The sequence below is a fragment of the Schistocerca gregaria genome, chromosome 3, assembly GCF_023897955.1.
Source record: "Schistocerca gregaria isolate iqSchGreg1 chromosome 3, iqSchGreg1.2, whole genome shotgun sequence".
Classification (NCBI taxonomy): Eukaryota; Metazoa; Arthropoda; class Insecta; order Orthoptera; family Acrididae; genus Schistocerca; species Schistocerca gregaria.
The window spans coordinates 248,140,431-248,165,182 of NC_064922.1; the positions used below are offsets into that span (position 1 = coordinate 248,140,431).

General features: G+C 43.3%; 1 protein-coding gene across 5 annotated transcripts in view; it reads left to right on the top strand.

Moving 5' to 3' along the window:
* Positions 1 to 24,752, top strand: part of LOC126356271 (macrophage colony-stimulating factor 1 receptor-like) — a 276,453-nt gene that overhangs the window by 85,806 nt on the left and 165,895 nt on the right. For all 5 annotated transcript variants that reach the window (XM_050007118.1, XM_050007121.1, XM_050007120.1 and 2 more), the window contains exons 3-4: positions 2,626 to 2,792; positions 24,092 to 24,263. In XM_050007118.1, the coding sequence (XP_049863075.1) occupies positions 2,626 to 2,792; positions 24,092 to 24,263 (339 nt within the window). The remainder of the gene's footprint in view (positions 1 to 2,625; positions 2,793 to 24,091; positions 24,264 to 24,752) is intronic.

Genomic DNA, 24,752 nt, shown 5'->3' on the forward strand with positions numbered 1-24,752 from the left:
TGTAGAAAAAATACACAGAAGTAAAGGAGGCAACTTAACTGATACTAGCAATAATTATAAGCATTTATCGACTTTTGAAAAAAAAACTAGAAAAATCACAACTTAATATACTGCTATAATAATTTGTATACATTTCAATACAACGCTTTATTAATGTCAGTGAAATCTAGTTCTCATGTAAAAATTCAAACTGTCAGCTATGCCTAGGTGAATGTGGAAAACGCATTTTGTGGAAAACCGTATGAGTTGCATTTATCGAAGGTTGAAGAAATGCTCCTGAACTTGGAAATTTGTACACGTATGTCAGTAAAATGTTATTCTGAGGGGTGAGGGAGTCACGTCAAACATGACTCACCCCCTCCCCTCCCTCTCACATACACGAGTAAAGTGCGTGTCATTTACGACGGAGATCGAGTTTAGGTTCGTTCTGCGCATCTGACGTCACAAAACACAGTCAGCTAATGAACAGAGAACGACGTTGCCAGATCTCGACTGCAGTGCAGAGCACGGATGAGTGTCTTCAGTTTTGGAAACGTTCAGTCATAAATAAAGTAATTGAACAAAAGCAATGTCTTGATAGCAGACTTTCTATAAAAGAAGACTTGGAAAAAGCATTCTTTATACCAATTGCTTGATATTCTATCAATTAATTAAACCAAACAAGCAATAAGCCTCCTGATTCAGGCAATAGCAAGGAAGTTCATTTTCACTAACCGCTTTTTCGCAATAAAGAACAGTGGTAATTGTTTATTTCCTATTGTACTTCGACGAAACGTGAGTAATTCAAAGTCATACAATGGTCTTTGTCGGTATTTTGTGTGATTCTTTAAAGTCTACTGGGATTTCTGTTGAATGACGAGCTGCGTTAGCATAATGGTTAAAGTGTTTGGCTGCTAAGCAAAAGGTTCTGAATTCAAACCTTGTTCGACACTAAATATTTTCATTTAAGAACAATAACGAAGTGTATTACTTCATGAATTTTATTCGTTTCAATGTAATTTTTTGAAATTTATAGTGGCAACTAAAATCGACCATATGGAAAGTATACGCTATGTACTTTTACCTCTGCAAACTCTTCAAAATTTCGTGCAATCTTGCACCATTTCACGTTATCGAACGCTAATTTCAAGTCGAAGATCGCATCAACGTGTATTGATTGATCTTTAGCCTTGCATCCATTATCAACTGCAACGTCAGAATTGGCTCTATGGCACCTTAACCTTTCCTGATCGTTATCTAACATATCCTCAGTTCCCTTTTCCACTGTTCTGTAAATCATTCTTGTCAGCAACTTGGATGCATTTTGTGGAAAACCGTATGAGTTGCATTTATCGAAGGTTGAAGAAATGCTCCTGAACTTGGAAATTTGTACACGTATGTCAGTAAAATGTTATTCTGAGGGGTGAGGGAGTCACGTCAAACATGACTCACCCCCTCCCCTCCCTCTCACATACACGAGTAAAGTGCGTGTCATTTACGACGGAGATCGAGTTTAGGTTCGTTCTGCGCATCTGACGTCACAAAACACAGTCAGCTAATGAACAGAGAACGACGTTGCCAGATCTCGACTGCAGTGCAGAGCACGGATGAGTGTCTTCAGTTTTGGAAACGTTCAGTCATAAATAAAGTAATTGAACAAAAGCAATGTCTTGATAGCAGACTTTCTATAAAAGAAGACTTGGAAAAAGCATTCTTTATACCAATTGCTTGATATTCTATCAATTAATTAAACCAAACAAGCAATAAGCCTCCTGATTCAGGCAATAGCAAGGAAGTTCATTTTCACTAACCGCTTTTTCGCAATAAAGAACAGTGGTAATTGTTTATTTCCTATTGTACTTCGACGAAACGTGAGTAATTCAAAGTCATACAATGGTCTTTGTCGGTATTTTGTGTGATTCTTTAAAGTCTACTGGGATTTCTGTTGAATGACGAGCTGCGTTAGCATAATGGTTAAAGTGTTTGGCTGCTAAGCAAAAGGTTCTGAATTCAAACCTTGTTCGACACTAAATATTTTCATTTAAGAACAATAACGAAGTGTATTACTTCATGAATTTTATTCGTTTCAATGTAATTTTTTGAAATTTATAGTGGCAACTAAAATCGACCATATGGAAAGTATACGCTATGTACTTTTACCTCTGCAAACTCTTCAAAATTTCGTGCAATGCTTTACTACATTTTATGCTGCACAATAACTGCCTTGAACATCGAAACAAAATTAAGCCATTTACTGGGGGAAGGTATCAGTCAAGACGATGTGTAAAAATCAAATTTTTGGGCTAAATAGTTTTTGTTAAATTGAATGATAAGTATGTCAAAGCAGTCTGAACACCATTGTCGGCACAGCCGAGCAGTGCAGTAATGACAAAATCGTGCACAGCGCGGAATCCGGGGAGCACGTCTCTGAAGCAGCGAAAGGCTTACTGCGGCCGTGGTGGCTTTACTAAATAAACTGCACACTCCCCCCGAAACGTAAGTTTGCGAACTGTACTATACTATGCCGCTGCTTCTCTTGGCGCGTGCAACTGGCAACGCTGCAGTCTCCCGCGTCTGTGCGGGCATGCGCGAGGCGCCAAGATAAAAGAATTGAACTTTAGTGGCGAATGATATTTGTCCTGGCAGGTGCGTCCCGCTCAGGAGCGCTGTCGCCGCGTCTTCTGCGGCGCGTGTGCCGTGGAGAGGACCTGCTGCGCGTCGCCTGGGATCCTCCCCCACCACAGGTGCCAGCCCCGGACCTCTACCTGGCGCAGGCCACCGACGACCGCAGCCGCCGGGCCACGGTCAACTGGGTGAGCGCATCGAGTCACACCACTGTTCACTTCGTCTGCCATAATACACTGTCTGAAAAAATAAAGTGAGTAGATGTCATTATAGCTTAATACACGCACACACCATCACGGAATATACTGGGTGTTACAAAAAGGTACGGCCCAACTTTCAGGAAACATTCCTCACACACAAAGAAAGAACATATGTTATGTGGACATGTGTCCGGAAACGCTCACTTTCCATGTTAGAGCTCATTTTATCACTTCTCATCAAATAACATTAATCATGGAATTGAAACACACAGCAACATAACGTACCAGCGTGAATCAAACACTTTGTTACAGGAAATGTTCAAATGTCCTCCGTTAGCGAGGATACATGCATCCACCCTCCGTCCCATGGAATCCCTGATGCGCTGATGCAGCCCTGGAGAATGGCGTATTGTATCACAGCCGTCCACAATACGACCACGAAGAGTCTCTATATTTGGTACCGGGGTTGCATAGACAAGAGCTTTCAAATGCCCCATAAATGAAAGTCAAGAGGGTTGAGATCAGGAGAGCGTGGAAGCCATGGAATTGGTCAGCCTATACCAATCCATCGGACACCGAATCTGTTGTTGAGAAGCGTACAAACACTTCGCCTGAAATGTGCAGGAGCTCCATCGTACATGAACCACATGCGGTGTCGTACTTGTAAAGGCACATGTTCTAGCAACACAGGTAGAGTATCCCGTATGAAATCATGATAACGTGCTCCACTGAGCGTAGGTGGAAGAACATGGGGCCCAATCAAGACATCACCAAAAATGGCTGCCAAAACGTTCACAAAAAATCTGTGTTGATGACGTGATTGCACAATTGCGTGCGGATTCTCGTCAGACCACACATGTTGATTGTGAAAATTTACAAGTTGATCACGTTGGAATGGAGCCTCATCCGTAAAGAGTACATTTGCACTGAAATGAGGATTGACAAATTATTGGATGAACCATTCGCAGAAGTGTACCCGTGGAGGCCAATCAGCTGGTGATAGTGCCTGCATACGCTGTACATGGTACGGAAACAACTGGCTCTCCCGTAGAACTCTCCATACAGTGACGTGGTCAACGTTACCTTGTACAGCAGCAACTTCTCTGGCGCTGACATTAGGGTTATCGTAAACTGCACGAAGAATTGCCTCGTCCATTGCAGGTGTCCTCGTCGTTCTCGGTCTTCCCCAGTCGCGAGTCATAGGCTGGAATGTTCCGTGCTCCTAAGACGACGATCAATTGCTTCGAACGTCTTCCTGTAGTGACTCCTTCGTTCTGGAAATCTGTCTCGATACAAACGTACCGCGCCACGACTATTGCCCCGTGCTAATCCATAAATCAAATGGGCATCTGCCAACTCCGCATTTGTAAACATTGCACTGACTGCAAAACCACGTTCGTGATGAACACTAACCTGTTGATGCTACGTTCTGATGTGCTTGATGCTAGTACTGTAGAGCAATGAGTCGCACGTCAACACAAGCACCGAAATCAACATTACCTCCCTTCAATTGGACCAACTGGCGGAGAATCGAGGAAGTACAGTACATACTGACGAAACTAAAGTGAGCTCTAACTAGCTTTAATTAAGCGTTTCCGGACACATGTCCACATAACATCTTTTCTTTATTTGTGTGTGAGGAATGTTTCCTGAAAGTTTGGCCGTACCTTTTTGTAATACCCTGTATAAATGATTAGAGTTAGCAATTCTTTCTAATGGGCAGAATGGCTACCACATTGCAGTGGTGTCGTTTGTATTTAGTGTTGTTACCACGACTAGTAGAATATAGAAGGGGTGTGAACAGCGTTAGGTGTTGGGTGATCACTGTAAAGGACATGCAGATGATTCGTGTTAGTGTGATATGGTGTTATAAGGGCCCGCATCATTTGGATAAATGGTCGAATCGTGCAATATCTATATTTTGGGAGTACTCGAATGTGACAGTGGTCAGATATTCTACTAAATAAGAATGTGAAGGCAGGCACACTCGTCGTCAAGGTTTTGGTAGACCAAGGCTGACCACACAAGGCTGTATTGCCATATTCTGTACCGACCACATCGTAACCCTTCACTTCTATAACTGGCGTCCGAAAACAAGCCCTGCAAGATTCTGTGTCTTCCACACCATTGGTCAGAGACTAGCAGCAGCTAAAGTAGGGAATTCATTTGTCGGCTGCTGCTACACCACAATATGAACGGCTGTGTTTTGAGTTGATCCTTCACTGGGAAGCATGACTGCTAATGAATTGCATCAAACAGTGTTTTGTGATAATTCATGGTTCTGCACTACCACAGATGACCATCATTGGTGAGCATGGCAGTGACCTGGAGATACATCCCATCTTTCCAGTGTTTTATTCTTTGCATCATGGTGCTGAGAGCTATCGGATATGACTTCAGGCCACGGCTGTTTGTGAGTGAAGGAACTCTGACAGCAGAGCGATATGTTACGGACGTCATGCGTCCTGATGTATTATATCTCATGTGACAGCATCTTGGTGCAATTTTTCAACAGGACAATGCTTATACACTTATGGCATATGTCTCTGTGAACTGCCAGCGTGTTGTTAAGGTGCTCTAATGTCCAGCAAGATTCCCAGATCCCTCCCTAATAGACTGTATGTGGTACCAGTTCAGACATCAAATTGTCCCAGTGTCAGTATCAGGGATGTAAGGACTGTGCATTGGCTTAATGACACTTTTCTCAATGAAAGCAATGCATGCATACTCATAAATTGACTTATAGTGCCAAGTTATTTGTAAATTTGACTCTATTTTATGATAACTCATGAGAGGCAGAACCAATGAACTGTCGTAAGTCCACCAAATGTGACAAAGACTATTCTGAATAAAAATATACTCTTATCATGAAATAGAAACTCCCACTTAAAGGTGTGATCTATAGTTTTCACTTATTGTTTAAAGATGTAGACTTGATATACCATGTATTAACGCTGCCCGTTCTCCTTGGCATATTGATATACGGCTTGCTCAAAAAGTCCCTCCGCAGTGCCGTATGGTTGTTAGCCGCGCGTGCCGTATGATAAGATGAATTAAATTGTGTATTCAACAACAGGGGGGACACTGTCAGCATTTAATGTGAAAATTTGCAAGTAAAAATGAATATTCAATAAATTAATAACTTGTATTTCACTGAGTTTCATTTCGGTATATTCACTGCGACATGCGGCACGAGCGGCTAACAATCATACAGCACTGCGGAGAGACTTTTTGAACAACCCGTAGTAAAGGAAACTGTTGTGCTATTAAGAGAAGATAGTGGACTTCCTCTTTTACTTGCATGGTTCATCATTCCCAGTTATTAATTGGATTTATCGTGAATTTGGTACCATATTTCATGTAGGAAAGCAATATTACAAACAAGATACTAATATTGACCCTTATTAGAATAAATAAAAGTAAATTTCAGCAATAAAATGCACAGTTACACAGAAACCACAGAAACTCAATCGGAATGAAAAGGACAGTAAAAATGCCTACAAATAATAAATAGTGGAGAACACAAATGGAATGAAATGAAATGGAAAACACTACAAACAAATGCAAGTAATCACTCAACTCTGCCTCTTTAACATTGGGCAGGAACAAAATTAAGATGAAAGATTAAAAGAAATAAACCAAGGGTAGGAAGTTAGGAAGAAAAGGGGTAAAGTGATAAAATGAAGGAGACATGAACTGGAAGAGACTAGACACACATGGAAGAGATTACTGAAAGAAAGAAGGTGCCACTAATTTATGGCCCTTATGTATGTAAACAAACACCACCCATCACTTACAGTGTCACCCCCCCCCCCCCCCCCACGCCTCTCTGGATAAATGTGCCCATTGTTCTCCTTATGTAAACAGACTGGTCACTTGTCATTGCACCCATATGCAAACAAACTGTTCACTTGTGGTCGATACCACCCTTATGCAAACAAACTGTTCACTTGCGGTCTTAGTTACATTTATGCAAGTCTATTTTATGACCATACGCTTTTATCACAATCTTAACAGCCATAATTTATGGCGCCAAATATGGCTGCCTTCGCCCTCCCACCACACCTTACCCCCTCTCCTAAGTCCTCGATTCATGTGGGTAGCCAAAAAGGCGGGAAGTTATCCCACTGGCGGGATTTGACCCCTCCAACGGCCCCCTACTTCTCATTGGGGTATGGTAGCCATCATAATGAGATAGGAACATTATTTGTGCTCTGTATGATCGTTACTCAGTGTGAAACATCAGCTCAAGCAGCGGAAATCAGCTTTTGGGCAATAGGTTACAATTTTGAAGTAATTTCTTACCATTTTTGCAGAAACTGTGCCAAGTTTCTCAAAGTGTTCCAAATACCCACTTTCAACTACTTATCAAGATCGTCATCAAAAAATACATGTAGATTACTTTAAAAACATAACTTTTTATGATTAACACTTACCACAGTACATTATTTAAACAAATACACTGATAACCGATGGTTTAATGTTTAACCTTTACCGCAGAGCATTATTTAAACAAATACACTTTTGCAGAGTACGGTACCAAGTTGATTAATGTAGGAATGTTTCACTGTAAGGACAATATCCTTACCTTACTAGTCTGTTAATAACAATACATTACTAGCAAACCTTGTCTAACTATACACATCACCCTTATCTTCATTTGCATAATTTATGACCCAAAAATGTCCGACAGAGTATGCCATCACCATCACGCTGCCACAGGGGAGTATTATAACCTTACTGTGGATTTGTAACACACACAACACATAATTAAATTACACTAATATTACAAGTTTTTAAACGATTTCGCACCCTTGTGTTGTTACCACCAGCACCACTTGAATACGGTGTGATGTGTGCGATAACGATGCCTGTATTTGGAAATAAGTAAAATGCAGGACGTTTCCTCTACAGTCCACGCAATGGACTGTGATCGTAACTGTAGCTGGCTACATCAACATTTTCACGGGTACTCTGAAAATTACAATTAAGTGCCTGGCAGAGGATTAATCGAATCATCTTCACAATAATTCCCTATTATTCCACTCTGGAACAGTGCGCAGAAAAAACGAACACCTACATCTTTTCCTTGCGAGCTCCGATTTCCCTTATTTTATTATGATGATCGTTCCTCCCTATGTAGGTCGACCTCAACAAAATATTTTCGCATTCAGAGGAGAAAGTTGGCGATTCCGCCACAACGAAAAACGCCTTTGTTTTAGTGACATCCACCCCAGGTCCTGAATCATGTGAGTGATACTCACTCCCTATTACTCGATAATACAAAACGCGCAGCTCTTTTTTGAACTTTCTCGATGTATTCCGTTAATCTTATCTCATAAGGATTTCACATCGCGGAGCAGTACTCCAAAAGAAGACGGATCATCGTAGTGTAGGCAGTCTCTTTAGTAGATCTCTTGCATCCTCTAAGTGTGCTGTCAGTAAAATGCAGTCTTTAGTTCGCCTTCTGCACAACATTTTCTATGTGTTTTTTCCAATTTAAGTTGTTCTTAATTGCAATTCCTAGGTAATTAGTGGAATTTACAGCCTTTAAATTTGACTGATTTTTGGTGTAACAGAATTTTAACGGATTCCTTTGAGCACTCATGTGGATGACCTCACACTTTTCATTATTTAGGGTCTATTGCCAGTTTTCGAGCGAGGCAGATTTAGAAATCGTTTTATTTATTTATTTATTTATTTATGCATTTATTTTACCTGGCAAGATTAGGGCCTTCAGGCCCTCTCTTACACCTAACCAGGCATACTCAGATTGAACGAGTTACAGTTACTAAATAACATTAAGAACATTTAACGTATTATGCAGTATTGATGTCAAACGAAAAAAATTTGAGATTATAACAGTAGTACAATGATAGTTATAACAATAAAAATAATTATAACAATCAACGATAATAATGATAATAATAATGATAATAGTAATAATAATAATAATAATAATAGTGACTAAGTATATGAAAGTAAACATACATTTCTTTTGTGAATGTCAGTTAGTTGGGAATTTTCTCGTTATATTCTTGCAGCTTGTGAGTTATTCTCATCGAGCAGAGACATAAGACGATAGAATGGGGTGAAAGAGATATATAAGAGGTAGATAGGTTTGAAGAAGAGAAAAAGAATGGTAAAATTTGAAGCTGTGATGGAGAGAAGAAAGAAAGAGATGTTAGGGGCACAACAATGGTGGCTATACCGTCCCTAATATGTAAGTTTTGAGTTCCCTCTTGAATGTTGAGTAGTTCTGGATAAGACGCAGATCACAGGGGAGTGCGTTCCATAGTCGTATGGCTGAGATGGAGAATGACACGGAGAAAGATTTTGTGTTATGTAAAGGTACAGCCAAGATGATAGACGTATCCGATCTGGTATTGCGATTGTGGAATGATGATAGATGTTTAATGTGAGAAGATAAGTATTGAGGGCACCAGTGGCTAAGAAATCGATGAAGTAAGCACATCGTGTGGAGATCGCGTGCCTTATGTGGGCGTATCCAACCTAGCTGGGAGTATGAAGGACTGATATGATCATACAACCGAATATTGCACACGTATCTGACGCAAGCATTCATCACTAGCTCGAGGCATCTAGAATTTTCACTATTCGTGCCGTGTTGAACTACATCGCAGTAGTAAAGATTAGGCAAGACTAGTGTTTGGACTAATTTTTGTTTAACATGGGTTGGAAATATTTTTCTAAATTTTTGAATTGCATGTAGGGAGGAGAGCGATTTCCGGCAAGCTGTGACTGTTTGTTCTTCCCAGTTTAGGTGTTCATCCAAGATTATTCCAAGGTCTTTTGCAATTTGTTTTGATTTTATAATGATTTTAGTAGACAATAAACGACAGAATCATCTGCAAACAACCTAAAAGAGCTGCTCAGATTATCTCTTAAATCGTTGGAAAATTTAGACAGGGAAATGGATAGGTTGAAGTTAGATGAAGTGGGAATTAGTGAAGTTCGATGGCAAGGGGAACAGGACTTCTGGTCAAAGTGAATATAGTGTTATAAATACAGTCACATAAGGGTAATGCCGTAGTAGGTTCAATAACGAATAAGAAAATAGAAAGAAGGGGAAGCTACTATGAACATCATAGTGAACGGGTTACCATATCCATGATAAACACGAAACCCACAGCCACCATAGTAGAACAATTTTTATGCCAATTAGCTTAGCAGATAATGAACAGACTGAAGAAATGTTTGATGAGATAAAAGAAATTATCCAGATAGTTAAGGGAGACGACAATTTAATAGTTGTGGCGGTCTGGAATTTGTAGGAGTAGTAGGAAAAAGAAGACAAGGAAAAATAGTAGATGAATATGGACTCGAAGAAAGGAATGAAAGAGGAAGCCGCCTGCTAGAATTTTTCACAGAGCATCATTTAATCATCGCTAACACTTCGTTTAAGACTCATCAAAGGATACTGTATTCGTGGAAGAGACCTAGAGACACCTGAAGGTTTCGGGCTGATTATATAATGATAAGACAGAGATTTCTGAACGTTATTTTAAATTGTAAAATATTTGTAGGGGCATATGTGGACTCTGACACAAGAACTGTAGATTATAATGGAAGAAATAGCAAAAAGTTAGGAAAGTAAGGATATGGCATTAGGAGAAGTTGAAAGAAGCACACGTTGTTGAGAACTTCAGAGGGAGCATTAGGCAACAGTTGATTTGAACATGGGAAGGAAATACAGTAGAGGACGAATGCGTAGCTTTGAGAGATGAAATAGTTAAGACAGCTGAAGATCGACTAGGTAAAAAGACAAGACCTAGTAGAAATTGTTGGATAACACGAAGTTATTGAGTGTAATTGATGAAAAAAGAAAATATTAAAATCAGCAAACGGAAGAGGAGAAAGGGAATACAAACGTCTAAAAAATGAATGTGAATACATAAAACTGCAAGAGGTCACTTTTTCGGATAATTAATTATTATTCGACGAACAGATTTTGGAAAGTCTCCAGGTTCATCTTCAGATGATTTTCTGGAAGTTGCATCACTATTGTAGCCTCTCCCCCATGTTATTCAATCTGAACATTGAGCACACAGTAAAGGAAACCAAAGAAAAATTTGGAATGGAAATTGAAGTTCTGAGAGAAGAAATAAAAACCTTGAGGTTTACCGATGACTTGTAAGAAGAGCAGTTGAACGCAATGGACAGTGCCTTGAAAGTAGGATATAAGATGAACATCAATAAAAGCAAGACAAGAATAATTGAATGTAGTCTAATTAAATCGGGTGACGCTGAGGGAATTAGATTAGAAAATGAGACACGTAAAGTAGTAGATGAGTTTTGATTATTTGGCAGCAAAATAACTGATGGTGGACGAATTAGAGAGGACAGAAAATGTAGACAGGCAAAACAAGAAAAGCGTGCCTAAATAAGAGAAATTTGTTAACATCGTATATAAGTTTAACTGTTGTAGAGAGTGTATCCGTGTACGGAAGTGAAACATGGACGATAAACAGTGTAGACAAGAAGAGAATAGAAGCTACTGAAATGTGGCGCTACAGAAGAATGATGAAAATTAGGTGGGTGGGTTACATAACTAATGAGGAGGTACTGAATAGAACTAGGGAGACAAATTTGTGGCACAGTTTGACTAAAAGAAGGAACCCGTCGATAGGTCACATTCCGCGATATCAAGAGATCCCCAATAGAGTATTGGTGAGAAGTGTAGGGGGTAAAATTCGTAGAGGGAGACCGAAAGATGAATACAGCAAGCAGAATCAGAAATACGTAGGTTGCAGTAGTTATTCGGAGGCGAAGAGGCTTGCACAGCATGTAGAGCTGGATCACACTAGTGTTGGGACTGAAGACCACAACAACAACAATAGTGTGGTGTCACCGCCATACACCACACTTGCTGGGTGGTAGCCTTTAAATCGGCCGCGGTCCGTTAGTATACGTCGGGCCCGCGTGTCGCCACTATCAGTGATTGCAGACCGAGCACCGCCACACGGCAGGTCTAGTCTAGAGAGACTCCCTAGCACTCGCCCCAGTTGTACACCCGACTCTGCTAGCGATGGTTCATTGTCTACGTACGCTCTCATTTGCAGAGACGACAGTTTAGCATACCCTTCAGCTATGTCATTTGCTACGACCTAGCAAGGCGCCATATTCAGATACTATAATCTGGACAGATAATATTGTGAATTATGTACCGTCAAGAGCGACGTTCATCATTAATGGAGTAAAGTTAAGTATCATACTAATTACGTCCGGTTTCTGAATTCTAATTCCTTGTCATGTTCCAGACCTCACGTCAGTATAGTCCTTCCCTCCTCACGCCAGTCTGCGTGGGCTAAAACGCGTGCATTTTGGCCTCCAATAGTAACACGGTGTCGGCTCTTCTGCCAGCACAACAAGTAGCATAATATTATTTAATGTGTCACTGCTTTTCTGAAATGAAAATGATCAGTGAATATTTATCATAATGTTAGTATTCACTGCATCCTTGTAATGTGGTGAAGTGCTTTAAATTAGTACGGATGTATGTGTTGTACCATTTCTTCTGCATCTCATTGTCGTCACGTGTTTTCTCTTCTAATTTTGTACCTCAGATATCATCAACAAGTTGTGCTAGTCTAAATATATGATTGTTTTGCGACATATTTCCATCTATTGAATCATTATTCTTCGATAAATCTCGTCCCTAGAAGGTAATTTACAGGGATCTACAATCAAATTTTTCAGGTCCTTTCACATGCCTACAGCTGTATTAGATAACTTAAATATAACGATTACGTTACCATCTATATCCACTCTAGTGAATCCAGTTCTTTTGTACACTGTCACAACCTCTGTTAGTATAAATTAAATCAGGTTGCAGCACGGTTTCCATGACACTAACAGCAGTAAAGGAAACAAAAGAAAAATTCGGAGTAGGTATTAAAATCCATGGAGAAACAATAAAAACTTTGAGGTTCGCCGATGACATTGTAGTTTGTCCGAGACAGCGAAGCACCTGGAAGAGCAATTGAACGGAATGGACAGTGTCTTGAAAGGAGGATATAAGATGAACATCAACAAAAGCAAAACGAGTATAATGGAATGTAGTTGAACCAATGCTGAGGGAATTAGATTAGGAAATGAAATACTTAATGTAGTAAAGGAGTTTTGCTATTTGGGGAGCAAAATAACTGATGATGGTCGAAGTAGAGAGGATATAAAATGTAGACTGGCAATGGCAAGGAAAGCGTTTCTGAAGAAGAGAAATTTGTTAACATCGAGTATTGATTTAAGTGTCAGGAAGTCGTTTCTGAAAGTATTTGTATGGAGTGTAGCCATGTATGGATGTGAAAAATGGACGATAAATAGTTTGGACAAGAAGAGAATAGAAGCTTTCGAAATGTGGTGCTACAGAAGAATGCTGAAGATTAGATGGGTAGATCACATAACTAATGATGAAGTATTGAATAGAATTGGGGAGAAGAGGAGTTTGTGGCACAACTTGACAAAAAGAAGGAACTGGTTAGTAGGGCATGTTCTGAGGCATCAAGGGACCAAAAATGTAGCATTGGAGGGCAGCATGGAGGGTAAAAATTGTAGAGGGAGGCCAAAAGATGAGTACACTAAGCAGATTCAGAAGGATGTAGGTTGCAGTAGGTACTGGGAGATGAAGAATCTTGCACAGGGTAGGGTAGCATGGAGAGCTGCATCAAACCAGTCTCAGGACTGAAGACCACAACAACAACAACAATCTTATCACTTTATTATCAATTTTGTAATCTTGTAATGAAATTTTCTACTTCCGCTAGTCTGTAGAGAAGGATTAGGTTCTTTGACAACTCCTGCCACTTAAATTTCTAGGTCCTGACGTAAATACTAACTGGGGGGACGTGTTTCTCCAGATACACTGGTATTAGATTTACTTCTTGTTTACTGATAACTGTCGATTGTATGACACGGCGCTGGATGAAATCTGAGTCTGCTTTAGGAAAACGAGGGGTGGATGGGGCGAGAGAGGGCAGCGGATTGAGACTGCTACCAGGTAATTATTTATTTCAAGTTTCTGCTACCAGTCACTTTTCATTTTATGCTTAATGTAACATAATTCAACGCGTTTAGAACATGTTCTTTTCATCTTCAAGCGTTTATACATACATACATACATACATACATAAAGAAATGTTACTTAAAAATAAAGTCTTAAACTAGATTAATCTAGAATACTTTGCCCATTGTTTTTTACTGTAGCTGCTGGCGTGCCATTTGGGGGGAAGGAGGAGGGGGGCAGTGTATATCTATAAATCGAAAGCAGTGATGTCTTCTGCTGGTTTCTTCTTTGTTGTTGGCTGTGTATATAGCAGCCTGTATCGGATGCAGATAGATTTGCACCAGTTATGTGTTACGAAAATAGTGTGAAAGGCTTTTATATGACAGTTGATCACTTACAATTTCATCATTTTGCTGCTTCACTTGCATCACTGGTGTAATGGCGGAGCTGTTGATTGACACTACACTATTGCACATTATATTTTGTCACTGATTGCCACTGCACAAATTGCTCCGATGTTATACATACAATACAAGATGGCGGACTGTAGCATGTGAGTCTGTATCGATTATCGAGGATTTCTATAGATATTCTTGGCTCTAGTCAATTATTTACATTGACATTTCTTGAATCTGTTGAGTTAGAACTGGCTTAAGACAGTTGAAGAATTTTGAGTTTTTGAATACGGTTATTTCATTAAGAATGTTATCTCCATGCTTTGTGTTATGTATGAAAAATTCCATTTCTTCCATGATGCCCATTGTTTTACTTTTTCCTATTTTGTGTAATATTTCGAGTAATGTGAGTTGCTGATTTGTTACATGTATCAAGCCTGTAGCAGTCTAAATGTTCTTTGAATCGGGTTCTGAAATTTGTGCCTGTTTGGCCGATATAATATTTATTACATTGGCTGCAGGTAATTTTTTGTGGGAGGAGAGATGTGTTGAGAAGTTTGGTATAGTGGTGTTATACCACACAGTCACGGTTCACAAACACAGCCATTATGGCTGAAAATAATTCTACCAGGTAGTTGGAAGCGATGAAGCAGATGTGAACCGCGAAACGGTGGACCTGCACCACGTGTCACTGCTTTTGGTTCTAGTGGCTAGATATGGGCGCAAGAAGTCCAGATGCATAGCTTCGGCAGGCGTAGAAAGTTGGTGCTGCGAGATGAAGATTCAGCTGAGAAGGCTAGAGTGTTGACAATTCTGGAATGGGAACGGTGGCCTGGTTCCCTTGCTGGCCTCGGCGATGATAGCGATCCACTTTCTGCCGGGTCATCTGATTAAAAAAAAGAGCAAGTTTAACGTCCTATAGACACCGAGCTCGCTCAGGTGGATAGAGGCCAGAGAGGGAATAGGCCTTGTCGAAAGAACAAGGTCACCTGTGGTGTGCTACTTCTTGGAATCCATCGCAGAGCTTTCGATGACAGGCTATTTCTGCGGCGTCTTTCTAGCAGATGTGGCCAGAACATTTTCTCCATTACTGTGGGTGGATCGGAATCGAACGTGTGTCCGAGGGTTACGTGTGCCGATATCTACAGATCTTCTAATATTCGCCATGAACAGGAAATACAACTCCCTTACATACAGGAAAGCGACGGAGATGCACAAGTGCAGTTAAAGCTTGAACAAGAAGAACGCCTCAAGGAAAGGGAACCTAGATTTCCGATGCAGGCAACTTCCTTTGGTGTAGTACAGTTTTCCATCTGCCTTTTTATATTTTTTTATGTTTTCAGTATCGGTAAAACAGGCACGACGCAGCAAGGAAGATGTATCAGTAAACACACTGCCTGACAAAAGAAGTGAACACGGAAAATGGCAGGAGGAAATGAAATAATACTTCACGGGCTGAGATGATGTGCGATGTTACCGCAGTGATTACGAAATCGAGTTAAATTCACAAAGAAATTGGCAGTGTGAGCCGACTTATTTGTATGATGTTAAACCACCTCTGACCTTGATGTATGCACTGATAGCGGCTGAGAAGGGCGTCATAAAGCCGTTGCATCTTCTCGTGAGGCAAGTTGACCTAGAACTGTCGCAAGTGATCGTTGATATCCTTGGTACTACCACTGGTAAGATGTTGACGTCTAACTTGGTCCGACACATGTTCTGTCGGGAACAGATCTGAAGAACTTGCTGGCCACATCACGCAGAAATTTCATAGAGACATGTGACTGTTGGAAAATGGCTCCAAGATACTGTCGCATGTTAGATAACACATGAGGACGCAGTACGTCCGTGACTTAGCGTCCTGCCGCCAGAGTTCCCTCAATCACAAACTGCTATGGTATGGAGTCACACCCGATGTCGCCACATAGACTATGTGCTCAAAAGTATCCGAACAGCCCAAAAACATATGCTTTTCATATTAGGTGCATTGTGCTGCCATCTACTGCCAGGTACTCCATATCAGTGACTTCTCTAGTTATTAGACATCATGAGAGAGCAGAATGGGGCGCTCCGCGGAACTCACGGACTTCGAACGTGGTCAGGTGATTGTGTGTCACTTGTGTCATACGTCTGTACGCGAGATTTCCACACTCTTAAACATCCCTAGGTCCACTGTTTCCGATGTGATGGTGAAGTGGAAGCGTGAAGGGACAGGTACAGCACAAAAGCGTACAGGCCGACCTCGTTTGTTGACTGACAGAGACCGCCGACAGTTGAAGAGGGTCGTAATGTGTAATAGGCAGACATCTATCCAGACCATCACACAGGAATTCCAAACTGCATCAGGATCCACTGCAAGTACTATGATAGTTAGGCGGGAGTTGAGAAAACTTGGATTTCATGGTCGAGCGGTTCTCATAAGCCACACATCACGCCGATAAATGCCAAACGACGCCTCGCTTGGTGTAAGGAGCGTAAACTTGGGACAGTGGAAAAACGTTGTGTGGAAAGACGAATCACGGTACACAGTGTGGTGATCCGATGACAGGGTGTGGGTATGGCGAATACCCGGTGAACGCCATCTACCAGCGTGTGTAGCGCCAACAGTAAAATTCGGAGGCGGTGGTGTTATGGTGTGATCGTGTTTTTCATGGAGGGGACTTGCATCGCTTGTTGTTTTGCGAGGCACTATCACAACACAGGCATACATTGATGTTTCAGGCACCTTCTTGCTTCCCACTGTTGAAGAGCAGTTCGGGGATGGCGATTGCAACTTTCGACACGATCGAGCACCTGTTCACAATGCACGGCCTGTGGCGGAGCGGTTACACGACAATAACATCCCTGTAATGGACTGGCCTGCACAGAGTCATGACCTGAATCCTGTAGAATATCTGTGGGATGTTTTGGAACGCCGACTTTGTGCCAGGCATCACCGACCGATATCTATACTTCTCCCCAGTGCAGCACTCCATGAAGAATGGGCTGCTATTCCCCAAGAAACCTTCCAGCACCTGATTGAACGTATGCCTGTGAGAGTGGAAGCCGTCATCGTGGCTGAGGGTGGACCATCACCATACTGAATGCCAGCATTACCGATAGACGGAGCCACGAACTTGCAAGTTATTTTCAGCCAGGTGTCCAGATACTTTTGATCACATAGTGTATCATGGTGTCAGTAGTAACACCACTGTGTTTCTCCAAACCTCGAAAAGAATCCGACCCCCCCCCCCCCCCCCCCCAGATCACCGCCATAAGCACCAACGATGGTGAGACGGGGCAGTGCAGAAATGCGATTCATCGCTGAAAACAGTGCGACGAAATACATCTGCAGTCCATGATTCCCGGCCACAATACAACTCCAAGCTTAGCTCCCTATGTTGTGGTGGTAAAGGGAGCCTACGTATGGGACGGTAATTTCCTATTCCACCTGTTGCTAGTCTCTGACCAAAGGTGTGGAATGACTGAAGTTGCAGGGAGTCTTTTGGATGGTAGGTGTCAGGCGCAGATGTTAAGAGGTTGCGATCTGGTTGGTGCACAATTCGGTGATCCTTTTTGTGGTGCTCAGCTATGGTCTATCGAAATTTTGACGACAAGTATATTTGTATGTGCCCTCACGTTCCCATACAGTCGAAAATCTAGGCACTGAAACGTCAAAGTGCCCAACAAATCTGGATATTACACGAGTCATTCAACCGCCCAAGTGGAGACCCACAATGTTACACCTCTCAATCGGTGTCAGGTGCTCATAACGCTGTCTCATATGAGTACGTGGCATCTATGTGTCCTTCAGTAATTACTCATCATCTTATGCTGTTCACGACCCTTATATACCTTACCAGGCCAGGTAACAACACTAAAAACCAACAACACTAATGTATTCTAAAGGATGTTTTAGGTGTCCCAGAGAATTTCAAATCTGATCAGTTACATACCGGCCGATGGAATGTACGTGTACGAAGTTACAGTGATATCTGACCATGTCTTCTTGGTGCTTCACGTTTATGTGAGACAGTGTATTAATTGTCCTTTAATATTTAATCCAGATTCCATTATGCTTCATCAGGCTAGAAGGTAAGCACGTTAGTGGAAAATACATAAACTAGCTTCGTTTTGGTGATGAGAGTTTAGTGATCGCTGTTAAGTTCATAAGAACTTAAGCAACGAGTGGAAGAATTCAATACAGCAGTTTTGAAAATAAGATTGATAATCTCTTAGGGCGAGACTGAAATATCGAAAAGAAAACAGTACAAATTAACGTCACATATCAAGATGACAAGATTCTGTGTTTAAGACAGTTCAAGACAGAGAAGGAGTGTATAAATATTCTGGAGTGTGTTGCTAAACTAAATGAGGTTTTAAAATTTAAGCTTCCGAAGTGTCCGAGAAGGAAAGTTTACAACCATAGATACCACAGACTCTAAATCAGCACCAAAACTATTCACAAATTGTTTATCGTATTCATTTATGACAAGAATTTGGACGCCAGTCTTGCACAGACGTTGCGGAAGAAAACATGTTCCTCGTGGATTGTCTCGGGGTTGCCAGCACAGATTTTTATCCTTGCAATGAGATAAGTGTCACGTCGATTTGCAAAGATGGTTTCTCGAACACGATCCACCTTCACTGGTGTTAAACCAGTTGCATGAATGTTCCTACGTGATTCCTTTGTCACCATCGCACGACCTTCACTCTTTGTATATGTGCCAGTTGTGCACTAGTGAAGTTGGCGAAGCTCGTTTTCCATCATGTAGTTTCCACATTAACAGATACACTGCTTTCCGTCGTGGTTCAATTCATTGCCGTACACGCGCATTCGGCATAGATGTGGACGTGGTATTCTGAGGTACCTCATACTCCGTGTGATCTTATATCTTCCACATTAAAATCCTAAAACATCCTTGAACGAGACTTGTACAACATTTGCTTTCGATTAGAGAATTACACAGTACGTGAACTTTTCTGAGTCGATAATTTACCAATTCAGCAGCGAGCGAAATACACTCCTGGAAATTGAAATAAGAACACCGTGAATTCATTGTCCCAGGAAAGGGGAAACTTTATTGATACATTCCTGGGTTCAGATACATCACATGATCACAGTGACAGAACCACAGGCACATAGACACAGGCAACAGAGCATGCACAATGTCGGCACTAGTACAGTGTATATCCACCTTTCGCAGCAATGCAGGCTGCTATTCTCCCATGGAGACGATCGTAGAGATGCTGGATGTAGTCCTGTGGAACGGCTTGCCATGCCATTTCCACCTGGCGCCTCAGTTGGACCAGCGTTCGTGCTGGACGTGCAGACCGCGTGAGACGACGCTTCATCCAGTCCCAAACATGCTCAATGGGGGACAGATCCGGAGATCTTGCTGGCCAGGGTAGTTGACTTACACCTTCTAGAGCACGTTGGGTGGCACGGGATACATGCTGACGTGCATTGTCCTGTTGGAACAGCAAGTTCCCTTGCCGGTCTAGGAATGGCAGAACGATGGGTTCGATGACGGTTTGGATGTACCGTGCACTATTCAGTGTCCCCTCGACGATCACCAGAGGTGTACGGCCAGTGTAGGAGATCGCTCCCCACACCATGATGCCGGGTGTTGGCCCTGTGTGCCTCGGTCGTATGCAGTCCTGATTGTGGCGCTCACCTGCACGGCGCCAAACACGCATACGACCATCATTGGCACCAAGGCAGAAGCGACTCTCATCGCTGAAGACGACACGTCTCCATTCGTCCCTCCATTCACGCCTGTCGCGACACCACTGGAGGCGACTGCACGGTGTTGGAGCGTGAGCGGAAGACGGCCTAACGGTGTGCGGGACCGTAGCCCAGCTTCATGGAGACGGTTGCGAATGGTCCTCGCCGATACCCCAGGAGCAACAGTGTCCCTAATTTGCTGGGAAGTGGCGGTGCGGTCCCCTACGGCACTGCGTAGGATCCTACGGTCTTGGCGTGCATCCGTGCGTCGCTGCGGTGCGGTCCCAGGTCGACGGGCACGTGCACCTTCCGCCGACCACTGGCGACGACATCGATGTACTGTGGAGACCTCACGCCCCACGTGTTGAGCAATTCGGCGGTACGTCCACCCGGCCTCCCGTATGCCCACTATACGCCCTCGCTCAAAGTGCGTCAACTGCACATACGGTTCACGTCCACGCTGTCGCGGCATGCTACCAGTGTTAAAGACTGCGATGGAGCTCCGTATGCCTCGGCAAACTGGCTGACACTGACGGCGGCGGTGCACAAATGCTGCGCAGCTAGCGCCATTCGACGGCCAACACCGCGGTTGCTGGTGTGTCCGCTGTGCCGTGCGTGTGATCATTGCTTGTACAGCCCTCTCGCAGTGTCCGGAGCAAGTATGGTGGGTCTGACACACCGGTGTCAATGTGTTCTTTTTTCCATTTCCAGGCGTGTACTTTCCTCCCTCACGTACACTCATGTACAGAAATACTCCTTGAAGGACTACAGATAGGGCGTACATGTACATTAGGATGTTCTACATCTACATCTACATATATACTCCTCTAGCCACCAAGCGGTGTGTGGCGGAGGACACAATTCGCGCTAAAGTCATATTCCCCGCCCCCCCCCCCCCCCCCTTGTTCCACTCGCGGATCGCGCTAGGGAAAAACGACTGTCTGAACGCCTCAGTTCGAGCTCTTATTTCCCTTATCTTTGAAAGATGAAAGTTGGTGATAATTACATATTCTGTACATCCTCGGTGAAGACTGGATTTTGGAATTTAGTGAGCAGCCCCTTCTATTTAGCGCGTCGTCTATCTGCAAATGTGTCCCACTTCAAACTTTCTATTAGACTTGTAATGCTCTCGCGATGGCTAAAGGTACCAGTCACGAATCTTGCCGCTCTTCTTTGGTCCTTCTCAATCTTTTGAATCAGACCCAACTGGGAAGGATCCCATACAGACGAACAATACTCTAAGACTGGACGAACTAACGTATTGTAAGCTATTTTCTTTGTTGAAGGACTGCATCGCTTCAGGAGTCTACCAATAAACCGCAAAATCTAGAGTTCGCCTTACCCGTTACTTGTGTTATCTGGTAATTCCATTTGAGATCGTTTCGAATAGTCACACCCAGATACTTGACTGATGTTACCGCTTCCAAATACTGGGCATTTATTTTGTATTCGTACATTAATGGGGATTTTCGCCTTGTTATACGCAGTAGGTTACACTTACTAATATTGAGAGATAACTGCCAGTCATTACACCATGCATTTATTTTCTGCTAAACCTCATTGATTTTCTGACAACTTTCGTGTGATACTACTTTCCTGTAGATTACAGCATCATCGGCAAACAGTCCAAGGCCGCTGTCAATACCATCAACCAGATCGTTTACGTAAATCGTCAAAAGCAGAGGACCTATTACGCTGCCCTGGGGCAGACCTGAGGTTACTCTTGTTTCTGTTGAAATTACCCCGTTCAGGACGACATACTGCTCCCTGCCTGTTAGAAAACTTTCTATCCAACCGCATGTGTCATTGGACAGACCGTAAGCGCGCACTTTTTGTAGCAAGCGACAGTGCGGAACTGAGTCGAACGCCTTTCGAAAGTCGAGAAATATGGCATCAACTGGGGAGCCGGTATCTAGAGTCTGTTGTATATCATGCACAAAGTGGACCGCTGTTTCCTAAATCCGTGCTGGTTTCTGCAGTCTAGAAAGGTCATTATGCCTGAACACAAAATATGTTCAATGATTATACGACAAATCGATGTCAGTGAAATGATTAGAAAATGAGTCACTTCGGTTCAGCATGTGTCATCCGCCACGGGGCGTGCGTGAAGGCATCGACACGTATAAGGCGCAAATTCCATCCATGCTGTATTCACCTGGTTTCAAAATTCATATGTGATGGTTGGAACTGGGTCACATAACTGCACCCACCCTTTGACCATATCCCACACATTGGCGACAAGTCTGGTGATCTGGCGGGTCAGGGCAAAAGGCTGACATTCTATGACACCAAGAAGGCACGTGTTCGTGCAGCAACATGTGGTCCTGCGTTGTCTTGCTGAAAAACGACGTCTCGAGTGTAGTGCAGAAGGGGAATGGCTACTGGTCGCAGGATGTCATCCACGTAGGTCACAATGCTCAAAGTGCTCTGGACACGCACCGTAAGGCCTTGAGTTGGCGTTGTGTGCCATCTGCGAATGCAATAACTGTGATGTCGCTCCCCCTGTCTGTGGCGAACAAAAACGAGGCCATCATTAAAAAAAAAAAAAACAGAAGGTGGACTCGTCCTAAAACACTATCTGATGCCACTCATGACCACAGTGACGTCGTTACATACACCTTTGCCGTCTGGCATGTTTGTGCACATTCGTCAAATCTAGGCGGAAAAGTGGACGACGCGCATGTAGTCCAGTACCATAATAAATGGCGACGGACTGGCAGCCCTGATGTTGTGTAATGTGTTACACTGTTCTACTGTTCTGCCAGAGCCGAGGAGGACGCAGATCTGTCTTGCAATGCCATTCGGATGAGGTGTAGATTTTCTCGGGTGTGGTCTGGGTGGTAGGAGCCACCTTGTCGTGTTCCACGGCCTTCCGTGAGCTATTCTGCACACACCCGTCTCACACGAGCAGCAGTTTCCCGGATCGATGCGTCACATTCTCTCATGCCAGTAAAGCGTCCTCTTTCAAACCCACTGATTTGACGGTACGGTTATCGCATATGTCCGCAAGGCATCGTGCACGTCTGCTCAAGCCACCCTCAAGGCACCTTCGGATTATAGCGCATTTTACCGGTAGGTGGTGTTGCGCCGCAATGTCGATGTAGACCTTAAGCCCGATGGCCGACATGGTTCAAATGCTACTCATTTCTGCAGAACACACTAATGTTCATGTCCTGTGAATATGGACGTCCTACCTCTAATATTATTTCTTCTGAACGTGAGCGTACATCTGCCAAATCAGCGTACATACGAGGGTTGTTCGGAAAGTAAGGAATGATGGGTCGCGAAATGGAACCCACAATGAAAATCAAAAAGTATCCACGGGTGTACTGCCGGTCTATAGTGTGCCCGTTGGACACTATAGACCGGCAGTACACCCGTGGATATTTTGATTATCAAAGACGCCGGGAGAAACTCAAGAATCACAAAATCAAAAAGGTTTTCTATGCACATTTAGCTACACCTTCCAGGTACTTCTCTGCATAGTCGCCGCTCTGACAGACATTTGTCGGAGCGCTATACCAAATTTCCGACACTATCGTCATAGAAGGCAGCCGCCTGTGCTTTCCGATAATTCTCGGCTGGTCTATAGTTAGTAATCTGCGCCCACGTGTCGTCTTCGTCTCCAGCATTTCATGTGGACAGAGATGATACTCAGAACGAGCCAATTTGGGCTGTGTTGTGAGGGATCGAACACTTCCCATCAAAAAGGCTGCAGGAGCGTCTTCGCTGCCCCTGCAAAGTGCGGCTGAGAATTGCCACGGAGGAGGAAGTGCGTGGCAGTTGTGTTAGGTGGGCTGCATTCATTAAGGCGAAGCCTCTCAGTGCCCCCCCCCCCCCCCCTTCCTGGCGGGAGACGTTGTTGTAGGCACTTTTACTCGCTCACAGTGCGCTCACAACTGAAAAGAGCGTCTTGATGCGATCGGCTGGCATACTAGAGACACTGCCCAAAATGTCTGTGAAAAGCCTCGTCGGATTTTCACGGTGCTTACTATTTCGTGACCGATCGTTCCTCAGTTTCCGAATAGCCCTCGTAATATGGCAAATTGTGAAGTACGCTTTGAAGACTACCAACCTTAGAGCTTGTGACACTTCTGAGATGAGAGGGCCTCACAAAGTGTTGGTGGACGTAATATCCCGTCACTGTTGACTTTCCCCGCAGACGCGACACGGGGACGTAATACTGGACATGCTGAGTCCGGGCCGCGACTACGTCATCACGCTGCGGCCGCTCTGGCTGGAGCCCGCTGTCGCCCGACTCGCCAGCGACGACGCAGACATAGACGGCGCTTCCGACGCTACGGTGGCCGTCTTCAGAGACGCAACGCTACCCGGTGAGTAAGACGCCGCTTTTGACGGCTTTGCGATATGAAGCTGAGCTGTTCTCTGTCTGGCACACAGCTGGCGTTTATGTCAAGGCCTAGAGATCAGAAATGAGCTCTCTGTACTAGCTTTAAATTCCTCGTTGGTCCTGTAACGTCTTTTGCGAACTCGCCGTCTCCCTGCGCTCGGAGGCTTCATTCACCAGTTTCCGCCGCTGCCCTTTACCGGAAAAATTATCAATAGAGTCTGTTGTTGGGTACAAATGGATTCTACCCGTATAGAGTACACGAGTACGCAAGTATAACTGCGGACTCAAGGCACCCTGCTACATACATAACAGCTGTACGCTCTGGCGCCAACAAATCTCTCTTTATGTTATTATTTAAACATATATTAGCAAGTGTGGTACCTAACACACAGTTGACAAAAACTTTAATCAGGTACGAACACTGCCAACCGCGACGTTCGATGCCGCCTGGTGTCGTTGTCGGCAAGTGACG